The 20397-nt window shown below is 37.7% G+C and overlaps 3 protein-coding genes across 4 annotated transcripts; 2 read left to right on the top strand and 1 right to left on the bottom strand.

The window, feature by feature from the left end:
- Window positions 1–3611: 3611 nt before the first annotated feature.
- On the top strand, window positions 3612–8619 carry nceh1a (neutral cholesterol ester hydrolase 1a). Of its 2 annotated transcripts, XM_026206678.1 has the most exons (6): window positions 3612–3697; window positions 5243–5415; window positions 5946–6171; window positions 6291–6360; window positions 6435–6606; window positions 7464–8619. In XM_026206678.1, the coding sequence occupies exons 2-6, from the start codon at window positions 5275–5277 to the stop codon at window positions 8079–8081; spliced, it is 1227 nt and encodes a 408-aa protein (XP_026062463.1). In that variant the 5' UTR covers window positions 3612–3697; window positions 5243–5274; the 3' UTR covers window positions 8082–8619. The 2 variants fall into 2 exon arrangements, with proteins under 2 accessions (XP_026062463.1, XP_026062462.1); XM_026206677.1 differs by lacking the exon at window positions 3612–3697 and having other exon boundaries at window positions 5194–5415.
- A 1295-nt stretch (window positions 8620–9914) lies between these two features.
- On the bottom strand, window positions 9915–13717 carry LOC113045917 (E3 ubiquitin-protein ligase MSL2-like). Its single transcript, XM_026206676.1, has 2 exons — window positions 12731–13717; window positions 9915–12050 (listed from the first exon to the last, which is right to left on the bottom strand). The coding sequence occupies exons 1-2, from the start codon at window positions 12870–12872 to the stop codon at window positions 10597–10599; spliced, it is 1596 nt and encodes a 531-aa protein (XP_026062461.1). The 5' UTR covers window positions 12873–13717; the 3' UTR covers window positions 9915–10596.
- Window positions 13718–13955: 238 nt separating this feature from the next.
- On the top strand, window positions 13956–20281 carry pccb (propionyl-CoA carboxylase subunit beta). Its single transcript, XM_026206675.1, has 15 exons — window positions 13956–14360; window positions 14458–14577; window positions 14864–14932; window positions 15039–15095; window positions 15212–15325; window positions 16404–16514; window positions 16619–16727; window positions 16828–16948; window positions 17036–17117; window positions 17213–17336; window positions 17924–18031; window positions 18132–18232; window positions 18314–18412; window positions 19800–19899; window positions 20013–20281. The coding sequence occupies exons 1-15, from the start codon at window positions 14127–14129 to the stop codon at window positions 20132–20134; spliced, it is 1671 nt and encodes a 556-aa protein (XP_026062460.1). The 5' UTR covers window positions 13956–14126; the 3' UTR covers window positions 20135–20281.
- Window positions 20282–20397: the final 116 nt, after the last annotated feature.

The raw sequence follows: 20397 nt of genomic DNA, 5'->3' as shown, positions 1-20397 counted from the left end.
TTCCTTCCTTCCTTCCTTGTTGTTATATATTTTTAGAAATTTGTAAATGAAGCTGCTAAATCGAGGTTGAAGGTAGGCTAGATTGATTTTGCACATCCTTAATGAGCTAAGTATCCATAAACATGACAAAACATGGTATTTTAAGATTTGCAGGATTAATTTACTGCTCCAGTCCATTTTCATTTAAATGTTCCGTGATTCCTTCATTTCCGCACATTGTTACCAGAATCCAGTGTACACTACTGCTATGGAAACTAACTCCAGCATGTAGTGACCAAACAACTGTCCAGCTGTATATCAACAATGTACTGTTTTTAATTAAATGCTGTCATGCTTCTAAAACAAATTCCACATTAAATGTTTAGCCAAAAATATTGTCATAATTTACTCATCCTCATAATGTCTTTTAAAACTGGTGTGACTTTCTTTCTTCAGTGGAACTCCAAAAAGAAGATATTTAGCAGAATGTCTAAGATGCTTGTTTCCATGCAAGGACAAGCAAGCAAGATTTGATTTCAATAACAGTACCATAGATATTAAACGATATCTTTTTTATGATTTGAAATGTGTATTTACCCTCAAAACGATCTCAAAGTAAAAACAGGTGTTAAGATTTGGGGGATTTTTGTGGTGGTTGTGCTATAAAATTAAATTATTATAAAATGAATTCAAGTGATGAAGGATTTTGAATGTTTGACAGTAATCAGTGTTGAGTACTACTGTAATGTTAAGCCTGCCTGCTTTACCTTTAGAAAAGTAAACAAAACTTTACAAACAAAAAACTTTAATAAAGTAATTGATTATTACATTTATAGGGTAACTTGTAAACCGTAACCTATTACATTTCCAAAGTAACCTTCTCCACACGTGCTTATGTTGAGCTTTTAGGAGTTTGACAGCTGGTCCCCAATCATCACTTTAATAAGAGAGCAGCTCAGACATCCTGCTAAACATCTTGTTTGGATTTTCACAGAAGAGAGTAAGTAAACGATGACAGAATTTTAATTTTGGAGGTCATTTGTTGCTTTAAACAGCGGTGGGGCCTAGAGGAGTAATCATCCGAGCTCAGATTCTAAATTTCATTTCTCTTGGGGCACGAGAGCTCGGTGACTCTCAGTCAAAGCTGCCGATAGGGGTATCAAAGAACTTTAATCTCAAAAACTCATTAAAGTCGCTCTGTTTTGGATTAGCACAGTAAGGGCCTGGACAAAAGAGTCTTTTGACTTTTAAGGACTTTCTGTGACTTCATCTGTCCTCTCTCTTCTCTCAGTTGGAGCTGCGGTGAATGAAGGTTGGCCGATGTTTCTCTGCTGATTGGGGCCAGCAGTGCAACTCAAGCCCAGAGGAACATGATGAGAGATGATGTCATTGTGAGTAGAACAATCTGAGTCTCTCGTTCAGGGTGTATAAAAGATGCCCCATATGGAGAAATAAGCCTCCTGTTTTTTTTATTTTCAACTGTTCAGAGGGCCAAGTGTTACTGATCCAAGTAACACCATGTGAAGGGAATTATGGGAGATTTTTCTCTCTAGTTGTCTCCAATCACTTCTTTTGGGTGTTTCCCTGGATTTGCCTTCCATGGCTTTGCCAATATCCATTATCAAAGCTTATAAAGCAAGTGTGAGTCTTTTTACAGTTGTTTCTTTCTATTGATGTGAAATGGGGTGTGTTTCTCCCTAAAAGGGTGTAACACCCTTTCAAATTTTATGACACATCAGTGTATTGAGATCCAGCAAGTATTTTAAAAATAAACAACACATTTGTATTTAATTTGGGGATTTTTGGTGAGAAAATTAAAGTAAATAAATAAAATAAAATTGCATGTTGCCAAGCTTTAACTTATTCTAGATTATTTCCAAATCTCTGAATGTGATTTTAATATGTGGAAAGTTATTTATTAAAGGAACACTCCACTTTTTTAAATAAATAGGCTCATTTTTCAACTCGAGTTTTGCCATTTTTTAAACAAATTCAGTCAATCTTTGGGTCTGGTGGTAGCACTTTTAGCTTAGCTTAGCATAGATAATTGGACTGTTAGCATCTTGCTCAAAAATGATCAAAGTGTTCCTATATTTTTCCTATTTAAAACTTGACTCTTCTGTAGTTACATCGTGGACTAAGACCGACGGGAAATGAAAAGTTGCAATTTTCTAGGTTGATATGGCAAGGAACTATACTCTCATTCTGGTGTAATAATCAAGGCAACTTTTAATTTTCCATCGGTCTAAGTACACGATGTAACTACAGAAGAGGCTAGTTTTAAATAGGAAAAATATAAAAACTAATTCTAAAGTAAATGCTAACAGTCTAATCCAGGGTTGCCAACTCTCACGCATCTCACGCCAGATGCGTGAGAGTTGGCAACCCTGTCTAATCAGATTCAATGATCTATGCTAAGCTAAGCTAAAAGTGCTACCGCCAGACCCGGAGATTGACTAAACGATTTCAAAATGGTAAAACACAACTGTTTAACTGTTTAAGTTGGAAAATGAGCCTCTTTTTTTTTAAATGAAGTGTTCCTTTAAAATGAATCTTATCAAGAACTTCACTGTACGTTTTATTGTGAGATATCTGTGTATTAAGAGGTCACTTCTCCTCATTCCAGTCCATGTGATCCTGACATTAACCTCTCAAAATCTGCTGTGTCTCAAAAACACAAGATTCAGATCAGTAAACCTGTCAACACTGAGCGTATTTTGGAGCCAAAGAAGAGCCAGAAAGGGTCACTGTCCCCTTACTGTACCTTTCACCAGTGAGAACCCTGCAGCCCTGTCTGAGAACAGGACAGGAATGACATCAACCGGGGACATAAAACATCCAGACCTTCAGCACTACTGCTGGTCTCAGTGCTCATAAGTGATGTCCAAACAGAGGAGCCTCATGTCCACCCAAAAGTTCTATAACTTTGTTAAAAATAATCTCTTTTGCTTGTTTACTTGACTCTTATCATATGTCTAAATGAGATAATGTCACTGTCAGTTTTCACTCATATTGTATATGATATATACATATAAATAGATTTACCATCATGTGTGAACAGAAGAGGAGGTGGTGAAATATTTCAGCCTGTTCATCTTTATCTGAACTAAACCAAAAACTGTTGTCAAATATCAAAAATGAACAAATGGGTAATACAGAACTCGAAAACTACAGTGGGCTCCAAAAGTCTTTTTCTACTAGTAATCATTTTAACTGAAAATCTGGTTTTTACAGATTGTATTATCAGCATAATTTTTGTGAAAAGTTAAACTGAAAAATAAATTTTCAGAATGTCTCAGTATCTGATTTTTCTTAATATTTGGTTTTTGCTTTATTGACAGCAGCATTTTTAGGGTTGGGTCAGGTAGAAATAGCTCATGCACATTTTCACTTTTAGCCTGGTTAAGGCTTGTGCACCATTTTTGAAAAGCTGACACGACCCCTTGGTGTAACCATTTTCCATGTTCAAAACCGGCTTGACCACTTTAACCAGATTTTTCTAGCAGGGTGAACCTCATGTATAAAGTCATTGGTATGTGTACACACCTTCAGGGAAGTGACTCCCATGATCTTCTGGGGGGGGGGGGGTGACGTCTCTTAAATGTCATTTCAAAAGCCAATGCCTTAGCTGTGAGACGTCCTCAAACAAGAAATAGTGCAACAATCCAGGTGCAACAGCTGAATTTTCTCATGACTTTTTGTGTTTGAGAGGTTAGAGGTAAGCTTCTTTAGACATCTGATTTAGGAATGGTTTACGAATGGATTTTAGGACCCAGTGAGCATGTGTTTAGCATCATTCTGCTTTTTAGCCCTTTAAACCCTCCTATAATCCTGTAGTCATAATACCTTTGGTCTCCTTAGAATGATTTTCACACCACAGATGGTTTCATTTAGAAAATGTTTGAATTATTGTGGATTTTTGGGCCACAGGCTAACAGTAATGTCAGTGCTAGCCATATGCTAGCTATCCTGAAGAAAATCAGTCTCATAAAGTTATAGCAGTGCTATCTGTAGATTACTGAGAACTTTTTCAAGTTTGAAATGGGTTCTTTGGTTCAACGTCACTCCATCCTTGACGTCTCTTAAGCAGATATTTCCAATTCTAACCTGACCAAAGTCGTTTAGCAAAAGTAAACAGTTGCTAGCCTCAATTGTCTCATAATAAGAGGGGAGGGATGACAGATAATGCAGAAACAACAGTTATGAAGACCAAAGAGTATGGCAGAAACCCTTTCTCCTTTCCACTGACTTGGCAGTCCTCGCCGAGCTAGCCGCAGTCTTTTTCCAATTACAGTAATCACTGCACAGAAGTAACAAAAATCCTGAATTGCTAGGGTTGGTTTGGACAGAAGAGCTCAGCGCAGATGCTCTGCATGCATGGACTGTGGTGAGGAGAGATTACTGTAAACTTCAAACCCACCATTAGAACCTGTCTGGTTTTCAGCTCAACACAGACTTTACTCACTTGGCATATGCTAAATATGTAATTTTTGTGACACAGAAATGCAACATTAGATGCACTTCTGAGAGCACTGTTCTAACTAGGACACTGCTGCTACTACTATTTACTGTATCAGCACTGTGCTGTCCATATAGGTATTTATTATGGTAAAAAATAAACACAATGCTGCTCTATTGGTCAATATGGAATTTTAATTATTTATTTGACATCAATTACAATTGTACAATTTACAATTTAAAAAAAATTGTCTTGATTGTTTATTAATATTTGTTCATATTAAATGTGTAACCGAACAAATGTTCTATTAATCCTCGTGTTAGCGGTCATATAAGGCTTTTTCTCATAACAAGAATGACCCCTAGTGGTGGACATCTGACATGACTGTTGAGGACAAGGAGTAAAACTAACCAACACCTACTATCACCGAAAACGAACATGTAACACATTTACATTTAAAATGTGGTCTAAACAAGATTTCTGATCTTTTAAAAAATACAAAATTTGTATTGTAGGATGGAAGGATATAAGTTGTAGATTCTGACTAAATTCTTTGCTCATCGGTTGAATGAAATGCACTTAAATGACCTCATTAGTGAGAATGATTGTGCATTAAATACGGTATTAAACTTACACTATTGTCTGTTTAAGCACAGTATGCAGTGATTCTGTACAAAGGATAAAGACTACATTTCCCAGAATGCTATAAGACATTTCACAGGAAGTAACAGTAACTCCAAAAAAAAAAAAAAAAAAAAAACTTTGTAGAATTGCTCAATGTCATATTGTCTGACCCCTTGATAGCTGCTGAGAGAAAAGAAGAGAGACATCACTTCATGATGAAGTTGCTTGGCGGTATTACCTTAATATTAGCAATAGCTGTTGCATTTTACATCTACATCCCATTGCCTAGGACCATCTCAGAACCATGGAAACTGATGTTGTTGGATGCCACATTCCGAGGAGTTGTGATGATGGTAAGTAGCCCATTTTAAATAGTACAACAGGTGAATTGTAAAAAGGGATTGGAAAGCTTTTTATATTCTATTGTAAACTGAAATAGCAGGCTATGTTGCCTAAGGTGGAGGCCATATTTAACAAAATCAAAACAACAATAATAAAGGTTTATATTTGTTTTGTCATTAAACTTAAGTGAAACTTAACTTATTGTTACATTTAGTACATCAACTCTAGCCTGAGCTAATTAAATTAGACAGCATAAAACCTGACAACATCCATTATTAGCTATTAATAGAGGACCATCTGTTTTTGAAGAGACGTGTTAAAGGATGACATTTGATTTTGCCTGTTCGGATGAACTTTTTGCAACTTGGCAACACAATAGATAATACCCAAGGGCAGGATGAAATGTTCCCTATTTTTCAACGCCTTGACATTTGTTCTCCTTGAGAATGTTCCAAAAAATATAATGCAAACTGCGTTTCAAAACCATAATGAGGGGAACGGTTAGTTCAGTTGACTGATTACTGACCCTGATGTTTTGTAGGGAGACGTTGCTCACGCACTGGGTTTGAGCCATAGAGTCCACGTTATCAACTCTGCCATTGTCAATTTTGAGAGTCTGATGCCGATCACAAACCCAGAGATCCAGATTGAAGATCTCCTGTTTGATGACGTCCATGTGCGTGTATACCAGCCTCCTGGAAAGGACGGAGAGCTGAGGAGAGCAGTTATGTTCATCCATGGAGGTGGATGGGCCTTGTGTGCTCCAAGTATGTCCAAGGGTTTCCTTATCAATCATTATATATATATATATATATATATATATATATATATTTCTGGATGAATATTCAGTGATTTATGCGTGATTTGTGTTTTATCCCCCCCTTAGAGTTGGGGTCATATGACAGTCTCTGCAGACAGATGGCAGCTGATCTGGGCGCAGTGGTTGTGACCGTGGAGTGAGTATATATTTTTATTCGAATGAGAAGAGAAAAGTCATCTGTGGTCTTGACTGAGGGTTGATTTTGTGCAGTTATCGCATGGCTCCTGATGTGCACTTCCCAGTGCAGTATGATGAGTGTGTGAGGGCCGCTAAGCATTTCCTGAGACCAGAAGTGCTGGAGAAGTATTGGGTCGATCCAGAGCGAGTAGCAGTGTGTGGAGACAGTGCTGGAGGAAACCTGGCTGCCGCAGTGGCTCAGCATGTACATTTCTGCTTTATTACTCTATTAATTGATACTTTATGATGTTATATTGTAATATAATTATCATCACAAGTGTCTTTTAAGGTCATTTTGTTAAAGAGACGGATCTCCTAAAAATTACAATTCTGTCAAGATTTACTCACCCTCATATTGTTTCAAACCTGTACAATTGTATTTCTTTTGCAGAGCACAAAAGGACATTTACAGAATACAGAACTTCATGCAAATACATTGAATAGGGACCGGAGCTTTAAGCTTCAAAAACACCTTAACTATCATAACAGTACTCCATAATGTTTGTGTGCTTTATTCTATGACATCCAAAGCCATTAGACAGCTTTGCGTTCACTGCGACATGATCATTAAAAAATAGATCAGTGAAAAAAAAGCTACTTTATTTAGATTTAATAGAAAGATCCAACTCAAAGTAAAGATTTATACAGAACTTAATCACTATGCATTGGAAATCTGAACATAATTATTAAATAAAAAGTCAAATTGCATTTATTTTTTTTGTCTCATAATTATGTCAATATCTCATAGTCTACCTTATTTCATAATTGCCCTTTTAAATGTCATAATTATGACTTTATAGCTACTCATTTTGACTTTTTGTTATGATTGCAACATTTTATCTCATAACTGTTTTTTGGGTAAATTTCAACCTTTTATCTCATAATTTCAAGATAGTATCTCATAAGTTACCTTTTATGCAATAATTATTTATGTATCTCTTAGACTTTTTTTTTTTTTTTAATATTATTGAGTTTTTGCATGAACCTTGATCTGTTAGAACCTTAAATTGGTCTTAAAATGTAGTTATGTTAATCAACATTTCAACATTTCTCCTTTACTAGATTGGAACAGACGAGTCTTCTACTGTGAAATTCAAACTGCAGGTCTTGGTTTACCCAGTGCTTCAGGCACTAGACTTCAACACCGCTTCCTATCAGCAGAACCACAATGTTCCCATCCTGTATCGCAGGCTAATGGTCCGTTTCTGGTTGGAGTACCTAGGTGCCGACCTTGACCTTGTGCCCTCCCTTATGATAAACAACCACACAGTCCAGGAACAAAACCTGATGTCCTTGATCCACTCAAAGCTGGACTGGCCCACTCTCCTCCCCAAACGAGCGATCAAAAATTACAAGCCTGTGTTTCCGGTGACAGGCTCTCCAGGTATCTTAAAGGATATACCAGCGTTACTGGATGCCAGAGCTGCTCCCTTACTGGCAGAGGATAAGGTTTTGCGTATGGTGCCACGTGCTTACATTATGACCGGTGAGCATGATGTTTTGAGGGATGATGGGATGATGTATGCACGCAGGCTGGAGCTGGCAGGGGTCTCGGTCACTAACGAACATTACGAAGATGGTTTTCATGGCTGTGTGAGTGTTGCTTTCTGGCCCTGTTACTTCTCTGTGGGAATAAGGGCAGTGCAAAATTACATCGCTTGGCTTGACAAACATTTGTAGTTATGTGTCTATAAGAGATTTCATACATTGTGATGCAATCTTTTGCAACACAACAGAGGATTTATATTGTACATCGAGGAAAGGAATGAAGTATTTGATGTTCTTCTATTTTAAAAGAACTGTATTATGGATTTCAAATAATGACTAACTCATTTGTTTATTTTTAAAACTAATTTACTAAGAACCAAATGAGGGGTTAGAAGAACCACAGAGGAATTTCTCTTGAACCGATTCTCAGTTCTGACTCCATTAACATACGCAAAAAATATGCACACATTATATTCAGCAGTTAAAGAGATTTTAAGATTCTTGTCGATTCAAATTATGCTAAAGTTGTTTTTGTGCTTGGCAATACTAACACATTAACAAAAAAAAACAAAAAAAAACTCATATCACCATGCATTTCAATTGTGTTAGACTTTCACTCCAAAGACCTGAAATTAATTTTAGCACATTCCAACTGTGAATAAAGTTGGAACATGAATTGAAGCTGCAATAAAATAATAATTAAAAAACTCTGCCTAGTTATTCTAGAAAACCTTTTTGGGCATTTAAAATCTTCTCACACTTTTTCCACTTAAAACAGCAGCCTTTAGATTGACTGTTTTATGATAAAAGTTGGAAGCAAATATGTTGTAGTTGTTTCTTTTGGATAACTAAGGTCCTGATATATGATCAAATATCAAAATGCAATAGTTTGGTGGAAGAACGATCAACTTTTCAGTAATTGTAAGATTAATAGCTGTAGGCTAATCATTCCAATTTACATGAGGAAATTGTCCTTAAAGCCAAATATTTGCATTTTTGATTTGTGAATGTGAAGTACAGCTATTAATAAATTATAACACCGTTGCCCTCTAGCGGTTAAACATGAATATGAAAGGTCTTAATCGTATTTGCGTTGTATTATCCACAACACACACACACACACACACACACACACACACACACAACACATGACGCAACACCCAGTTTTGAAAAACAAGAAATAAAAAACTATAATTTATTTTTGTTGCTTTCTGCAATTTTCATTATTTCATTGTGGCAGTGAATAAACCAGCAATAATAGGAGGTTCTCCAGTAATTCAAGAATCAAGAAACTAAAATCTGAGTTCAAGTAATAACCATTGAAAAGCAAAGGGAGGAATAAAACAACGCTACCAAACTATACGATTTGAAAAAACAACACAATATCCCACTAAGATCCAAGACTTAACTAGAAGATTTTGCCATATTTGGTCAAAGCCCTACTGATAGAGTTTTCAAGCATATTTAAGGATACGGATGAAGCAGTGTCTACCCTGCTTCATTACAGAAGACATGAAACGGCGCAGTGTAACAGTAAACACAGTCCACTGACCTTTCTCAACACTTATTTCTAGTTTTGGTCCCTAGAACAGGAATCACAACAAAACTGCAAGACAAACACAACTAATCAGGATCAGGGTAAAGAGGCATGAACGGGTGCTAAAAGGTGCTCAGGCGAACGATCAAAGAACAACATCTTGAGATACTTGTTTACAGTTTGCATCAAAACAAATATGATGACTGTGTGGGGAAAGGGTTTAGATTTTGATTCTCATATTGCTTTAAAAAATACCACTGCCATGAATACATTCTCAGGCAACACACATGAACACTCTTACATTCACTTGTTTGAGAAATCTGTGTAGATAGATACTGTACTGATGAAACAGTCAGCTCAGTCGGAACTAACAATGAACAAACAACAGTGAGGATATAATGAATCGGCAACTTTCAGAGTTGGAGAAACATAGCTTCATACTGGGACATCTTTGTGCTTCATCATGCTTACAAAACCACCCATAAACATGGAGTTGAAATGTCTTTCTTTCAATGCTGGAACATGACGAATAACAAGTGTCATGGCACTACTTTACATTCAGAAAAATAAGGAACCAACTATATATATTAAAAAAAATAGAGTAACTCAATATCCTGGCCGGACACCCAAGAAGTGAGGAGGTGACCACTATAGCAACCAGGACAGGTGTCTAAACCCATCAGCAATATTGGGACTAAGTGCTACATTTTCCACCATTAGTAAATTGCGATTTTATCTGAAGTTAGACAGTCATTACAGATATCGAGCTTTATATAATTTTACCTTCGATTAATGTTTAGAGGCAATGCATTCAAAAATAAATTTCACCACAGAATGTAAACACATTAATCACTGCTTTGGGACAGCTTATGACGAGCTATGCGTGTTACCCAACAAACTTCTCACACAAATACCTGCAAAACTCATTTATCAGATCCTAAGCTCTTTGTGAATAAAACAGCCACACAGAAGCAAACAGTTCCTTCAAAATAAAAACTAAATATGCCATAAGACTCAGCTTCACAGTACCTTTCCGTTACAGCAGTGTGTGTTTGTGTGTGATGGTAGAGGTCGGACATGAAAACTACAGACAAACAATTTCTGTTCGACATAAACTGGGAATTGAGCACGGCTGAGAAAGACCGAGAGAGATCAGTAGCAGGACAGCGGTCAACAGTCGAAATGCATCTCGAGAGCATCTTCAAAACTCTGCTCCTCGTCGGCGCTGGACGCGAGGAAGGAGGCCATCGGGGAGCCTGCGGACAGACTGAGAACTCCCGCAGCGTTCGTGCCAGCGTTTCTGACAGAAATACTGGTGAGGTTGATGCCGAGAGTGAGTCTGGTTTGCTCCAGGGCTTTCTCGGGCACGGCGAAAGCCTCCAGCTTCTTCTCCCCGTTGGCCATGTATGAGTTCTGGCAGCCCCTGCAGATGCAGTCCAAGCAGGCCTTACGGTTGGAGTAGCAGGGGCATCTTTGACCTCTGCAGGTGAGAACACTTGGATTCTGAGTGGCTCGTCCACACTTGCAACCTTTTTTCTCTTGTGTCTTTTTGTAGACGACTTTAGGAGGCTGTCCTGGTTGTCCTGCTAAAACGCTTGCTGACAGCAGCCTGTCCTTCGCCTTGGCCTTTGCCTTCGGGACGGCCACTTTAGACTTCGCCTGAACTTTCTTGTTACCTTGGTCTGTGTTTATCTGGATATTTTTAGTTGAATCTAGCACAGCCTTATTAACTTTTAAAACGCCTCCGTTAGTGAGCACGACAGCAGGTGGGGAGTGCGCTTTCGGTTCTAATGCTGTTTTCGGCGGAGCTGTGGCTTCTTCCGATGGCCCCTGGATGAGGCTGGTGATGGGTAGAGGTTGGAGCATCTCGCTGTCGCTTTCAGAGCGAGAGCGCTTTCGGCTTAGGCGCACTTTTCTGTGGGATGTGGCGAGGCAAGTTAGGCCTGTCTGAGGTTGCGGTGGGGGTTCACTGGTTTGGGACTGTAATGAATTCTGACACGGCTCAGTCTGTCCCCACAACACATCCTTGCTCGTAATGTCAGGTTCAAGGTCCTCCTGAATGCTTGTGCTCTCCGCACTGTGTGGCAACGATTCGGCGCTTGTCTCTTGACTAACTTTGCACTTTACGTTAAGAGTGACAGTACCCATGTGTAGATCGGAGTCCGATTTCTGAGGTCCGTCAGCAGTGACAGACTCAGGGGTCTCTAGTTCAGCTGGGAACTGCTTAGAGGGTTTGTCCAAATCAGTCAAGCTGATATCAGCAGAGTTTTGTGAAGAATCCATCTCGGTTTTGAGATTAGGAACATCTAAATTGTCTTTGACAGGACTGAGGTCTTCTTGTTCCTGACTCACCCCCAACACCTCCTCCAGCATCTTCATGACCTCAGGGTAACCCTTGACCCCCGAGGCTCTCTGCTCTGTTGTGACGCACACCGAGACACACTCGCAGAGATTCCTGTAGCAGTCGATCAGAATCTGGAGCTGTTTATTCTCCTCAAATTGCTCATAGTCTTTACACCAGCTGCACGATGGCTTCAATAACATTTTCTTGCCTTTACAGCCCTTGCAAACATAGTGCTGACAGGAGGAATTTTTGGGAGCAATTGGATCCTGAAGCAAATTCCCTACATAAAAAGTAAACAATAAATTAATTTACAGCAATTATGCATAGATAAATAACATCTAACTATATTTAATTATATAGAGTGCAACAGTCAAGTTATGGAAGTAATAAAAAAAATCCTATTAATTTTCTCAATGGAAAGAAAAATTATTTTTTAACAACTTAGAAACCATTAAAAACAGGCATACTGAGTGCTACTATCACTATGCTCTCAAACGTCTTAATATATTTTTTATGCACAATACATAATTTTTAATAAATAGTTTCTAAAGGTATAATCATTTTCCATTGTTTTGTTTTTTAATCATATCAATGCTTCATGGGATCGTAGCCTGATTTTCAAATAATCTTTTCTTTAAACAAAATGTTGCAGCTGGTTGGTTTGATTCATAACTCAAAGAAGATTTGTTTAAAAGCATTACATGAAAAATAATAGCAGATCGTTTTGTTGATGTTGTGTAGCAACTAGTGCTGTCAAAAGATTAGTCGCGATTAATCACATCTAAAATAAGTGTTTCAGTTTACATATGTAATATGTATAAACACACACACTGTGTATTACAAATAAATACAAGTTTATATTTATATTCATATTACATATAAATATAATATATAAACAACGTGTGAGTGTGTGTGTGTGTGTGTATATATATATACATACACATACATAAAGGCACTTACCACACGCCAAGCAGGATAAGGAGTCTCTAAAGAAAGGCAGGACGTTAAACAGCCCTCCGTACGTGTCCGGGTCCTTCGGGTCGCACTGCAGGAGAGAGCGGCACGCCGACACGTACAGCGCGGTGGCGTTCACCGGATTCATCTCGACGAGATCCGTCCACGGCGGGACGAGAGGAGCGGGATGATCGGCTACTGACAGCTCACACCCCCAACACACGATAACTCAATCAACCAGGCTTCACCCAACGCCTCAAACAAAGAGTGTAATTTGACATGGCTCGCAAGCACATGAGCGGCTTTGAGTCGTCTGCTTGTTAACATGTCAAAGCTTTGCTGATATTGAGAAGATCCTCCAGACGGTCAGTCCGGTGATGATACAGACTAGAGTCAGCTTTCCATGCAGGTCAGATCCCAAATGCCTCAGTAGAAAAAGCTTTTGTGATAAAGCGCACAGACACGAAGGGCTGAACGATAAACAGCATTTCAGTAAGAGGCACAACAGGCCTCGAGCTGTAACATTAACGTTACCGCCCGCGGCGCGAGCGCGGTGTATAAACGATCCACGAACACGAATTGGAAAAAAGAGAAAAAAAACTGAGTCGCACAAAAAGTAAAAATCTTGAAATAGTCCAGCACAGCGGTTGTTTTTAAATTTTAACTGAAAAAAAATCACAATTCGCCTGGTTGCTAGTTCGCTAGCTAGCTAATATTGTCTGCACTTTTTTTGTTTTGTTGAATAAGAGCGCCTTTCTCTCCTCGGCTTGTACGAAAACTCCCGTTTGAGTGATGTGTTTATGCAGCGTTCAGTTGAGTCCACTACGCTACAAAATATTTACATACATTAGCCTATGCTAAGAGCCAGTTTGGTTGCCTATTATTTCTCTGATAACTTTTGCATTCTGAGAGGAACAATACCAAACAAGCGTAAAAGAGCGCCTGGAACTACACGCGGCCTCCAGTGATTACTGCCCCCTAGTGTCTGACTGTATGAACCACACGAAACTGCGAGGACAGGCTCTGTGCTGCATGGCTGCATCTAGGGTTAAACTCTGAGTTAAAGAAGTACTTTCTCTCGTTAAATGCTGTCGATGTTTGTTCTGCTTTTACGTCTCTATATTTGTTTTTAAATTATTGTGACTTTTGACTAAGTAAGTGTGTGTATGCAAAATTACTAACTGTTGGGAACTGTAGTTTATCATGGTTGACATTAGTAGGGACTACATATATAAAGTTCGCTTTACTACACACATCCTCTTTGATGATTGGATCACTCGCTCACGCCCGCTTCGCTAGCCGAGTGATGATTGGCTGTAAAAAGTAGGTGCTCGTTTGTGATTGGCTGAAGACAACGACATGTTTTTTTCCCACAAAATCCCGTGCCCTCAGTGTAGCAGAGATGGCGACCTACACGTTAATGCGAAGTAGCCTGGGACTGTTACACGGGCTGAAATGTTCTTTTAAAAGTGTAGGTCAAATTCAGTACGCTGGGGCACTTACCCAGTCGAAAGTCCTGCAAAATGCAAGATGCTACTCGGTCAGCCATCTGTCAGTGCAGGAGAGAATCGAGAAGAAACGAAAGGCAGCGCTTGCAGGAGGAGGACAGCTGAGGGTATCTGCCCAGCACAAAAGGGTAAGTTCTGACAACTTACTGGAGAATGAATGCAGCTGACATTACACGAGTGAAAGCACAGCAGACTAAAAGAAGAGCTGTGAAATCCTGTGCGCAGGGTAAACTGACAGCACGAGAGAGACTGGAGCTCCTGTTGGACCAGGACTCGTTTGTGGAGTATGACATGTTTGTGGAGCATCGCTGTTCTGACTTTGGCATGGAAGCAGATCATAATAAGGTATGAGACCTCCACCTCTCATCTAAAATAATCTACATAATAAAACCGTTAAATGCTCTCGAATGGGTGCAGATACAACCTCGTCTATTGCATCTTATAGATCCATCTATGAAAAGGACAAAGAGAGTTTCAAACATAAAAAAAACCATCTTATTAAGCAAATATTTTCAAAGTAATACTTAACCAGGAGACTGGGGTCCACTAGGGGGCGAACTTACAGAGTGGGGCCCAATCAGTCACTAATTTTGTAAACTTACAAGTGTTTTACACGCACCTGTGTGTTCAGTACCCAGGAGACAGTGTAGTGACCGGACAGGGACGGATCAATGGCAGACTGGTGTATGTTTTCAGCCAGGTATGATTTTTTTTTTAGCTTTCGAATGTCGGTATGAGGTTATTAAATATTTTATTTTAATATCTTAGTTAGGCTTTGTCGAGTGAAATGCTCTGCTTTTTCTCAGGACTTCACAGTGTTTGGAGGCAGTTTATCAGGAGCTCACGCTCAGAAGATCTGCAAGGTGAGGTTGGTTGCTGAGTGTTTTTTGGACCGGACTAAAGTCGTTTGGTTTAAATCACAGGCATAATGCTGTCAAACAGTAAGATTTCTTTCAAAATTCTGCAATTGGATTCGCAGGTCATGGACCAGGCGATGATGGTGGGAGCTCCAGTAATTGGTCTGAATGACTCTGGTGGAGCACGCATTCAGGAAGGGGTAGAGTCCCTCGCAGGATATGCTGACATTTTCTTGGTAAACTGAATGGTTTAACACAGCTATACATTTGACATATACACTACCAATCAAAAGTTTGGGGTAGTTTTTGGAATTAAGTTTATGAAAGTCCCTCACCAAGACTGAATTTATTTGATAAAAAATACAGTAATATAGTTTCAGTAATGTTACAATTCAAATATTTCAGATTATTTTAAATTACTATTTATTACTGTGATCCTGTATGTGCTGCATACACTTTTTTGTGTGTGGAAATCACGTTTTTTTTTTATATTTAATGAATAGAAAATTCAAAAGAAAAACATTGATTTGAAATCAAATTATTTTGTAACCAAAAATGTCTTAAAGTATTAATTTCTTAAAAAAAAAAAAAAAATCTTACTGACCCCAAACATTTCAATAATAGTGTAGACTAGCAGTCAAAAGTTTTTGAACAGTAAGGTTTTTCATGTTTTTTTTAAGAAGTCTCTCCTGCTCCCCAGGCCTGCATTTATTTGATCCAAATAGTACAGTAAAATTTAGAAATATTTTAAAATAATGTTAAAATAATGTTTTCTATTTAATATATTTTTAAATGTAGTTTGTGCCTGTGATTTTCAAAGCTGAATTTTTTGCATAATTACTCAAGTGTTCAGTCTCACATGATCCTTCAGAAATAATTCTAACATACTGATTTGCATCCAAAAAACATTTATTTTTGTCATTGAAAACTGGATTTTTCCAAAGAATCGTGAAAAAATGTACTCCGCTCTTCTAAAAATTGGTAATAAAAATAAAAAATATTTCTAGAACCGCAAATCAGTATATTAGAATGATGCCTGAAGGATCATGTGACTCTGAATACTGGACTAATGATGCTGAAAATGTAGCTTTGATAACAGGAGTAACACATTTTCAGATAGAAAGCAGTTATTTTAAGTAGTAAAAATATTTCACAATATTACTGCTTTTGCTATATTTTGGATCAAACAAATGCAGGCTTGGTGAGCAGAAGTGAATTCTTTAAAAATCTAAAAATCTCACTGTTTAAAAGCGTTTGACTGCTAGTGTATGTGATCCGGGACTAACTCTGGACACTGGTGTATTTGTTCTTCAGCGGAATGTGACGGCCTCCGGCGTAGTTCCTCAGATCTCTCTCATCATGGGCCCGTGTGCTGGTGGTGCCGTGTACTCGCCTGCTCTGACAGACTTCACTTTTATGGTGAAGGTAAGAAAATACAAGTTAAGAGTATAAATGCACATTGAATTAAATGTAGGTTATTTGTTCCCTGATGGCACGCTGGTTTTTCATGAAATGACCTGTGCTCGCAGGACACCTCCTATCTGTTTATCACAGGTCCAGATGTGGTAAAGTCTGTAACAAATGAGGATGTTACCCAGGAAGAGCTGGGAGGAGCAAAAACCCACACCACTGTGTCAGGTGGGTCTATTTCTAAAGCCTGCGCTTACATCTGAATGTGTTTTGAGACGATGTGTGGAATTTTAAATCTGACTGAATATTTCCTTTTGTTTTCCTTTAGGTGTTGCTCATCGGGCCTTTGAGAATGACATAGATGCCCTTCTGAACTTGCGAGACTTTTTTAACTTTCTCCCACTGAGCAACAAAGATCCAGCTCCGGTCACTGAGTGCCATGATCCTCAGTGAGAAACACAAAAAACAACATTTCTTTTTTCTTTATCAGTCAAATTATCTCGGCTAGTGTTTTCATGTCAATGTATTTTCCTCAGTGACCGGCTGGTTCCTGGTTTGGACACTATTGTTCCTTTTGAAAGCACAAAAGCCTATGACATGCTGGACATTGTTCATAGTGTATGTACTCTTTAGTTAACTAGACTTAAATGATTCCGATAGGTCAGGTAAAAACTCATCACACAGTTCTTGTGATTGTCATCTCACTCTTACAGATAGCAGATGAGAGAGAATTCTTTGAGATTATGCCCAACTACGCCAAAAATATTGTGGTGGGCTTTGCCAGGATGAATGGGCGGACAGTAGGCATAGTGGGAAACCAGCCTAAAGTGGCATCTGGTGGGTGACTAGATTCTATTAATATCATAAGTTTGAGGTTATTACGCATTGTTGTTTTAATAGTTTTAATTCAGCAAAGACATTAAATATGTCAACAGTGACAGTAAAGACTAAGTGAATGCTGAACTTTCTGTGTATCAAAGCATCCTGAAAAAACAAAAAGTATCACATTTTCATTAATGATAATAAATATTTCTTGAGCACCAAATAAGCATATAAAAATGATTTCCAAAGGATCATGTAACAATGAAGACTGGAGTAATGGCTGCTGAAAATTCAGATTTACCACTGCATAAATAAAATAAATACATATTAAAATGTTAAAATCCAAAAAAAAACAACAACATAAAATGACTTGGAATGTGTTCACAATATTATTGTTTTTACCGTATTTTTTATTGTATTTAACAATGCACTAAGCATAAGAGACTTCTTTCAATAATTCTTCCATGTTTTTTTTATTTTTATTTTTTTTTACCCCAACCTTAATGTTAATTGGCACATTATATATACAATTTCATATTTCATGGATACATTTCACAGTAGTTTCACAGTGATGTTTGATGTCATTTTCCATGTGTCTTCAGGCTGTTTGGACATAAATTCATCTGTTAAAGGGGCTCGCTTTGTTCGTTTCTGTGATGCCTTCAACATTCCCATCATCACATTTGTGGATGTGCCTGGATTCCTGCCAGGTGTCTAGAAACTTTCGCTATCCTAACCTTAACTTTACTGTTTTTTTTTCATGTGTTTCTTTTTTAAATAAGACACTGAGAGAACGCTCTGTTTCCACAGGCACAGCTCAGGAGTACGGAGGCATCATCAGACACGGAGCCAAACTGCTCTATGCTTTCGCAGAGGCCACTGTTCCCAAAATCACTGTGATCACCAGAAAGGTAAGGGGCAGAATGATGTGTGTGTGTGTGTGTGTGGTTCTAACTGTCTTGTATGCTGAATAACGTATGTTCTGTCTCCAGGCTTACGGAGGTGCTTATGATGTGATGAGTTCTAAACATCTGAGAGGAGACGTCAACTATGCCTGGCCAAGTGCTGAGGTCGCAGTCATGGGTGCGAAGGTAAACCTAAAGATAAATGTGCTGAATCTAGTGACATGGCTAAATAAATACAGATATCAAAACTGGTCCCTTCCCATAGAAATAAATGAGTTCCAGCAGTCCCTAATAAAAGCGTCTGTGTAACCACAAGACAGACGTGTTCGTGTTCAGAGAGCTTTAGTCCAGTGCAGCAGCAGTGATCACTATGATTGGCTCTCGCTTTGAGTTGAGTAACAGGAGCTGCTGACGTAGAGTCTGGATAGTATGATCATATCACATGTTGACTGTTTAAAGTACAAACTATAAATATTTCTGCTGTGTGTCCAATAGTGACACCAAAGGACAAAGATGCACATTGATTTTCCATTGAATTAACCTTATATTTAACCTTATATAATGTATAAACACATACACACACACAAATTTGGAGTCATTAAGATTATCACCAAGACTTAAAAAAAAATAATAATAATTATATATATATATATATATATATATATATATATATATATATATATATATATATATATATATATATATATATATATATATATATATATATATATATATATATATATATATATATATAATTTTTTTTTTTTTTTTTTTTAAGTCTTGGTGATAATCTTAATGACTCCAAATTTGTGTATGTGTTTATACATTATATATATATATATATATATATATATCTGTATGAATATATATATATCTGTATGAATATATTAAAATTTTTGTGATGGCAAAGCTAAATTTTCAGCATCATTACGTTCACATGATGATTCAGAAATCATTTGGCGCTCAAGAATAATTTATTATAATCCATGTTGAAAACGGTTGCACTGCTTTTTTCAAACCTGGATCATTTTTATCAGGTTTGTTTGAAAGTGTATTTGAAATCAATCTTTTGTAACATATGTCTTTACTGTCACTTGATCAACAAGTAATGCAGTGCATCACAGTTTCCACAAAAATTACAGTATCAAGCAGCAAAAGCTGTTTTCAACATTCATAGTTAATAATAAGAAATGTTTGTTGAATACCAAATATAGAACCATATTGCAGTGATTTCTGAAGGATAATTCACCAAAGGAACAAATTACATTATTAAATGTATATTATAGAAAACAGTTATTTTAAATTGTAACTATTTCAAAACATTACTTTTTAAAAATCTTATATTCTGTAGCCTTGATGAGAGGAAAAACTATTGAACAGAATATTCTTAACATTTAGAATAAATAATTATCAAGAATTACATTTTGTCAAGGAAGCTGCGTAAACAAAAAAAAATCCATCCTGTCTTCACAATAGCTGGACAGATCATGAAAATTGATTGGTCAGGATTTGTGAAACCCTATAACCTTTCCGAAATGTGCTATATAGTAATACATATGAATTTTTTTTTAAGGGAGCTGTTCAAATCATCTTCAGAGGAAAGGAGAATCAAGCCGAGGCTGAAGCTGAATATGTGGAGAAGTTTGCCAATCCCTTCCCCGCAGCGGTCAGAGGTGCATCACATGATCTTCACAGCGCTTGCTTGCTCAACATGTGCAGTACAAGTCAGCTCGCTTCTGCTGCTGTTTGTGTATTATCGCTAAATAATAACTCGTGTATTTCACAGGCTTCGTGGATGACATCATTCAGCCCTCGACCACACGCAAGAGGATCTGTAGAGACCTTGAGGTGCTCGCAAGCAAGAAACAGGCCAACCCCTGGAAAAAACATGCTAACATTCCCTTATAAATCTCATCTCAACACTCATTTTATGACAATATCTCTGGTTCGATTTGAGAGAATGCCATGTTTTTCCACTTGGTTCGTTGTTACTTATTCCCACTCATTCGCATTACGCCACAAATCAATAAAACACTCCCACGGTTCATGATTACATATTTAATTTTGTTTTTTTTTCTGTAAAAGTGAGTTTTCCATAAGGTCACTGAAGAAAAGTTTTAGAACAGTTTTCCATTAAAAGGGAAAGTGGTACATAATTTCTAGGTTGTACA

Source organism: Carassius auratus, chromosome 27 (genome assembly GCF_003368295.1).
Source record: "Carassius auratus strain Wakin chromosome 27, ASM336829v1, whole genome shotgun sequence".
NCBI lineage: Eukaryota > Metazoa > Chordata > Actinopteri > Cypriniformes > Cyprinidae > Carassius > Carassius auratus.
Note: the sequence above shows the minus strand (reverse complement) of the source record. Positions and strands in the feature narration are given on the sequence as shown.

Excerpts from the sequence above, each read along its gene's own strand:
- LOC113045917 (XM_026206676.1), bottom strand. The coding sequence starts at position 12,872 with ATGAATCCGGTGAACGCCACCGCGCTGTACGTGTCGGCGTGCCGCTCT. Across the intron at positions 12,051-12,730 it reads CTTATCCTGCTTGGCGTGTG|GGAATTTGCTTCAGGATCCA; the intron begins GTAAGTGCCTTT and ends CTTTTTATGTAG.
- nceh1a (XM_026206678.1), top strand. The coding sequence starts at position 5,275 with ATGATGAAGTTGCTTGGCGGTATTACCTTAATATTAGCAATAGCTGTT. Across the intron at positions 5,416-5,945 it reads TCCGAGGAGTTGTGATGATG|GGAGACGTTGCTCACGCACT; the intron begins GTAAGTAGCCCA and ends GATGTTTTGTAG. Across the intron at positions 6,607-7,463 it reads CTGCCGCAGTGGCTCAGCAT|ATTGGAACAGACGAGTCTTC; the intron begins GTACATTTCTGC and ends CTCCTTTACTAG.
- pccb (XM_026206675.1), top strand. The coding sequence starts at position 14,127 with ATGGCGACCTACACGTTAATGCGAAGTAGCCTGGGACTGTTACACGGG. Across the intron at positions 14,578-14,863 it reads TGGAAGCAGATCATAATAAG|TACCCAGGAGACAGTGTAGT; the intron begins GTATGAGACCTC and ends CTGTGTGTTCAG. Across the intron at positions 15,096-15,211 it reads ACGCTCAGAAGATCTGCAAG|GTCATGGACCAGGCGATGAT; the intron begins GTGAGGTTGGTT and ends TTGGATTCGCAG.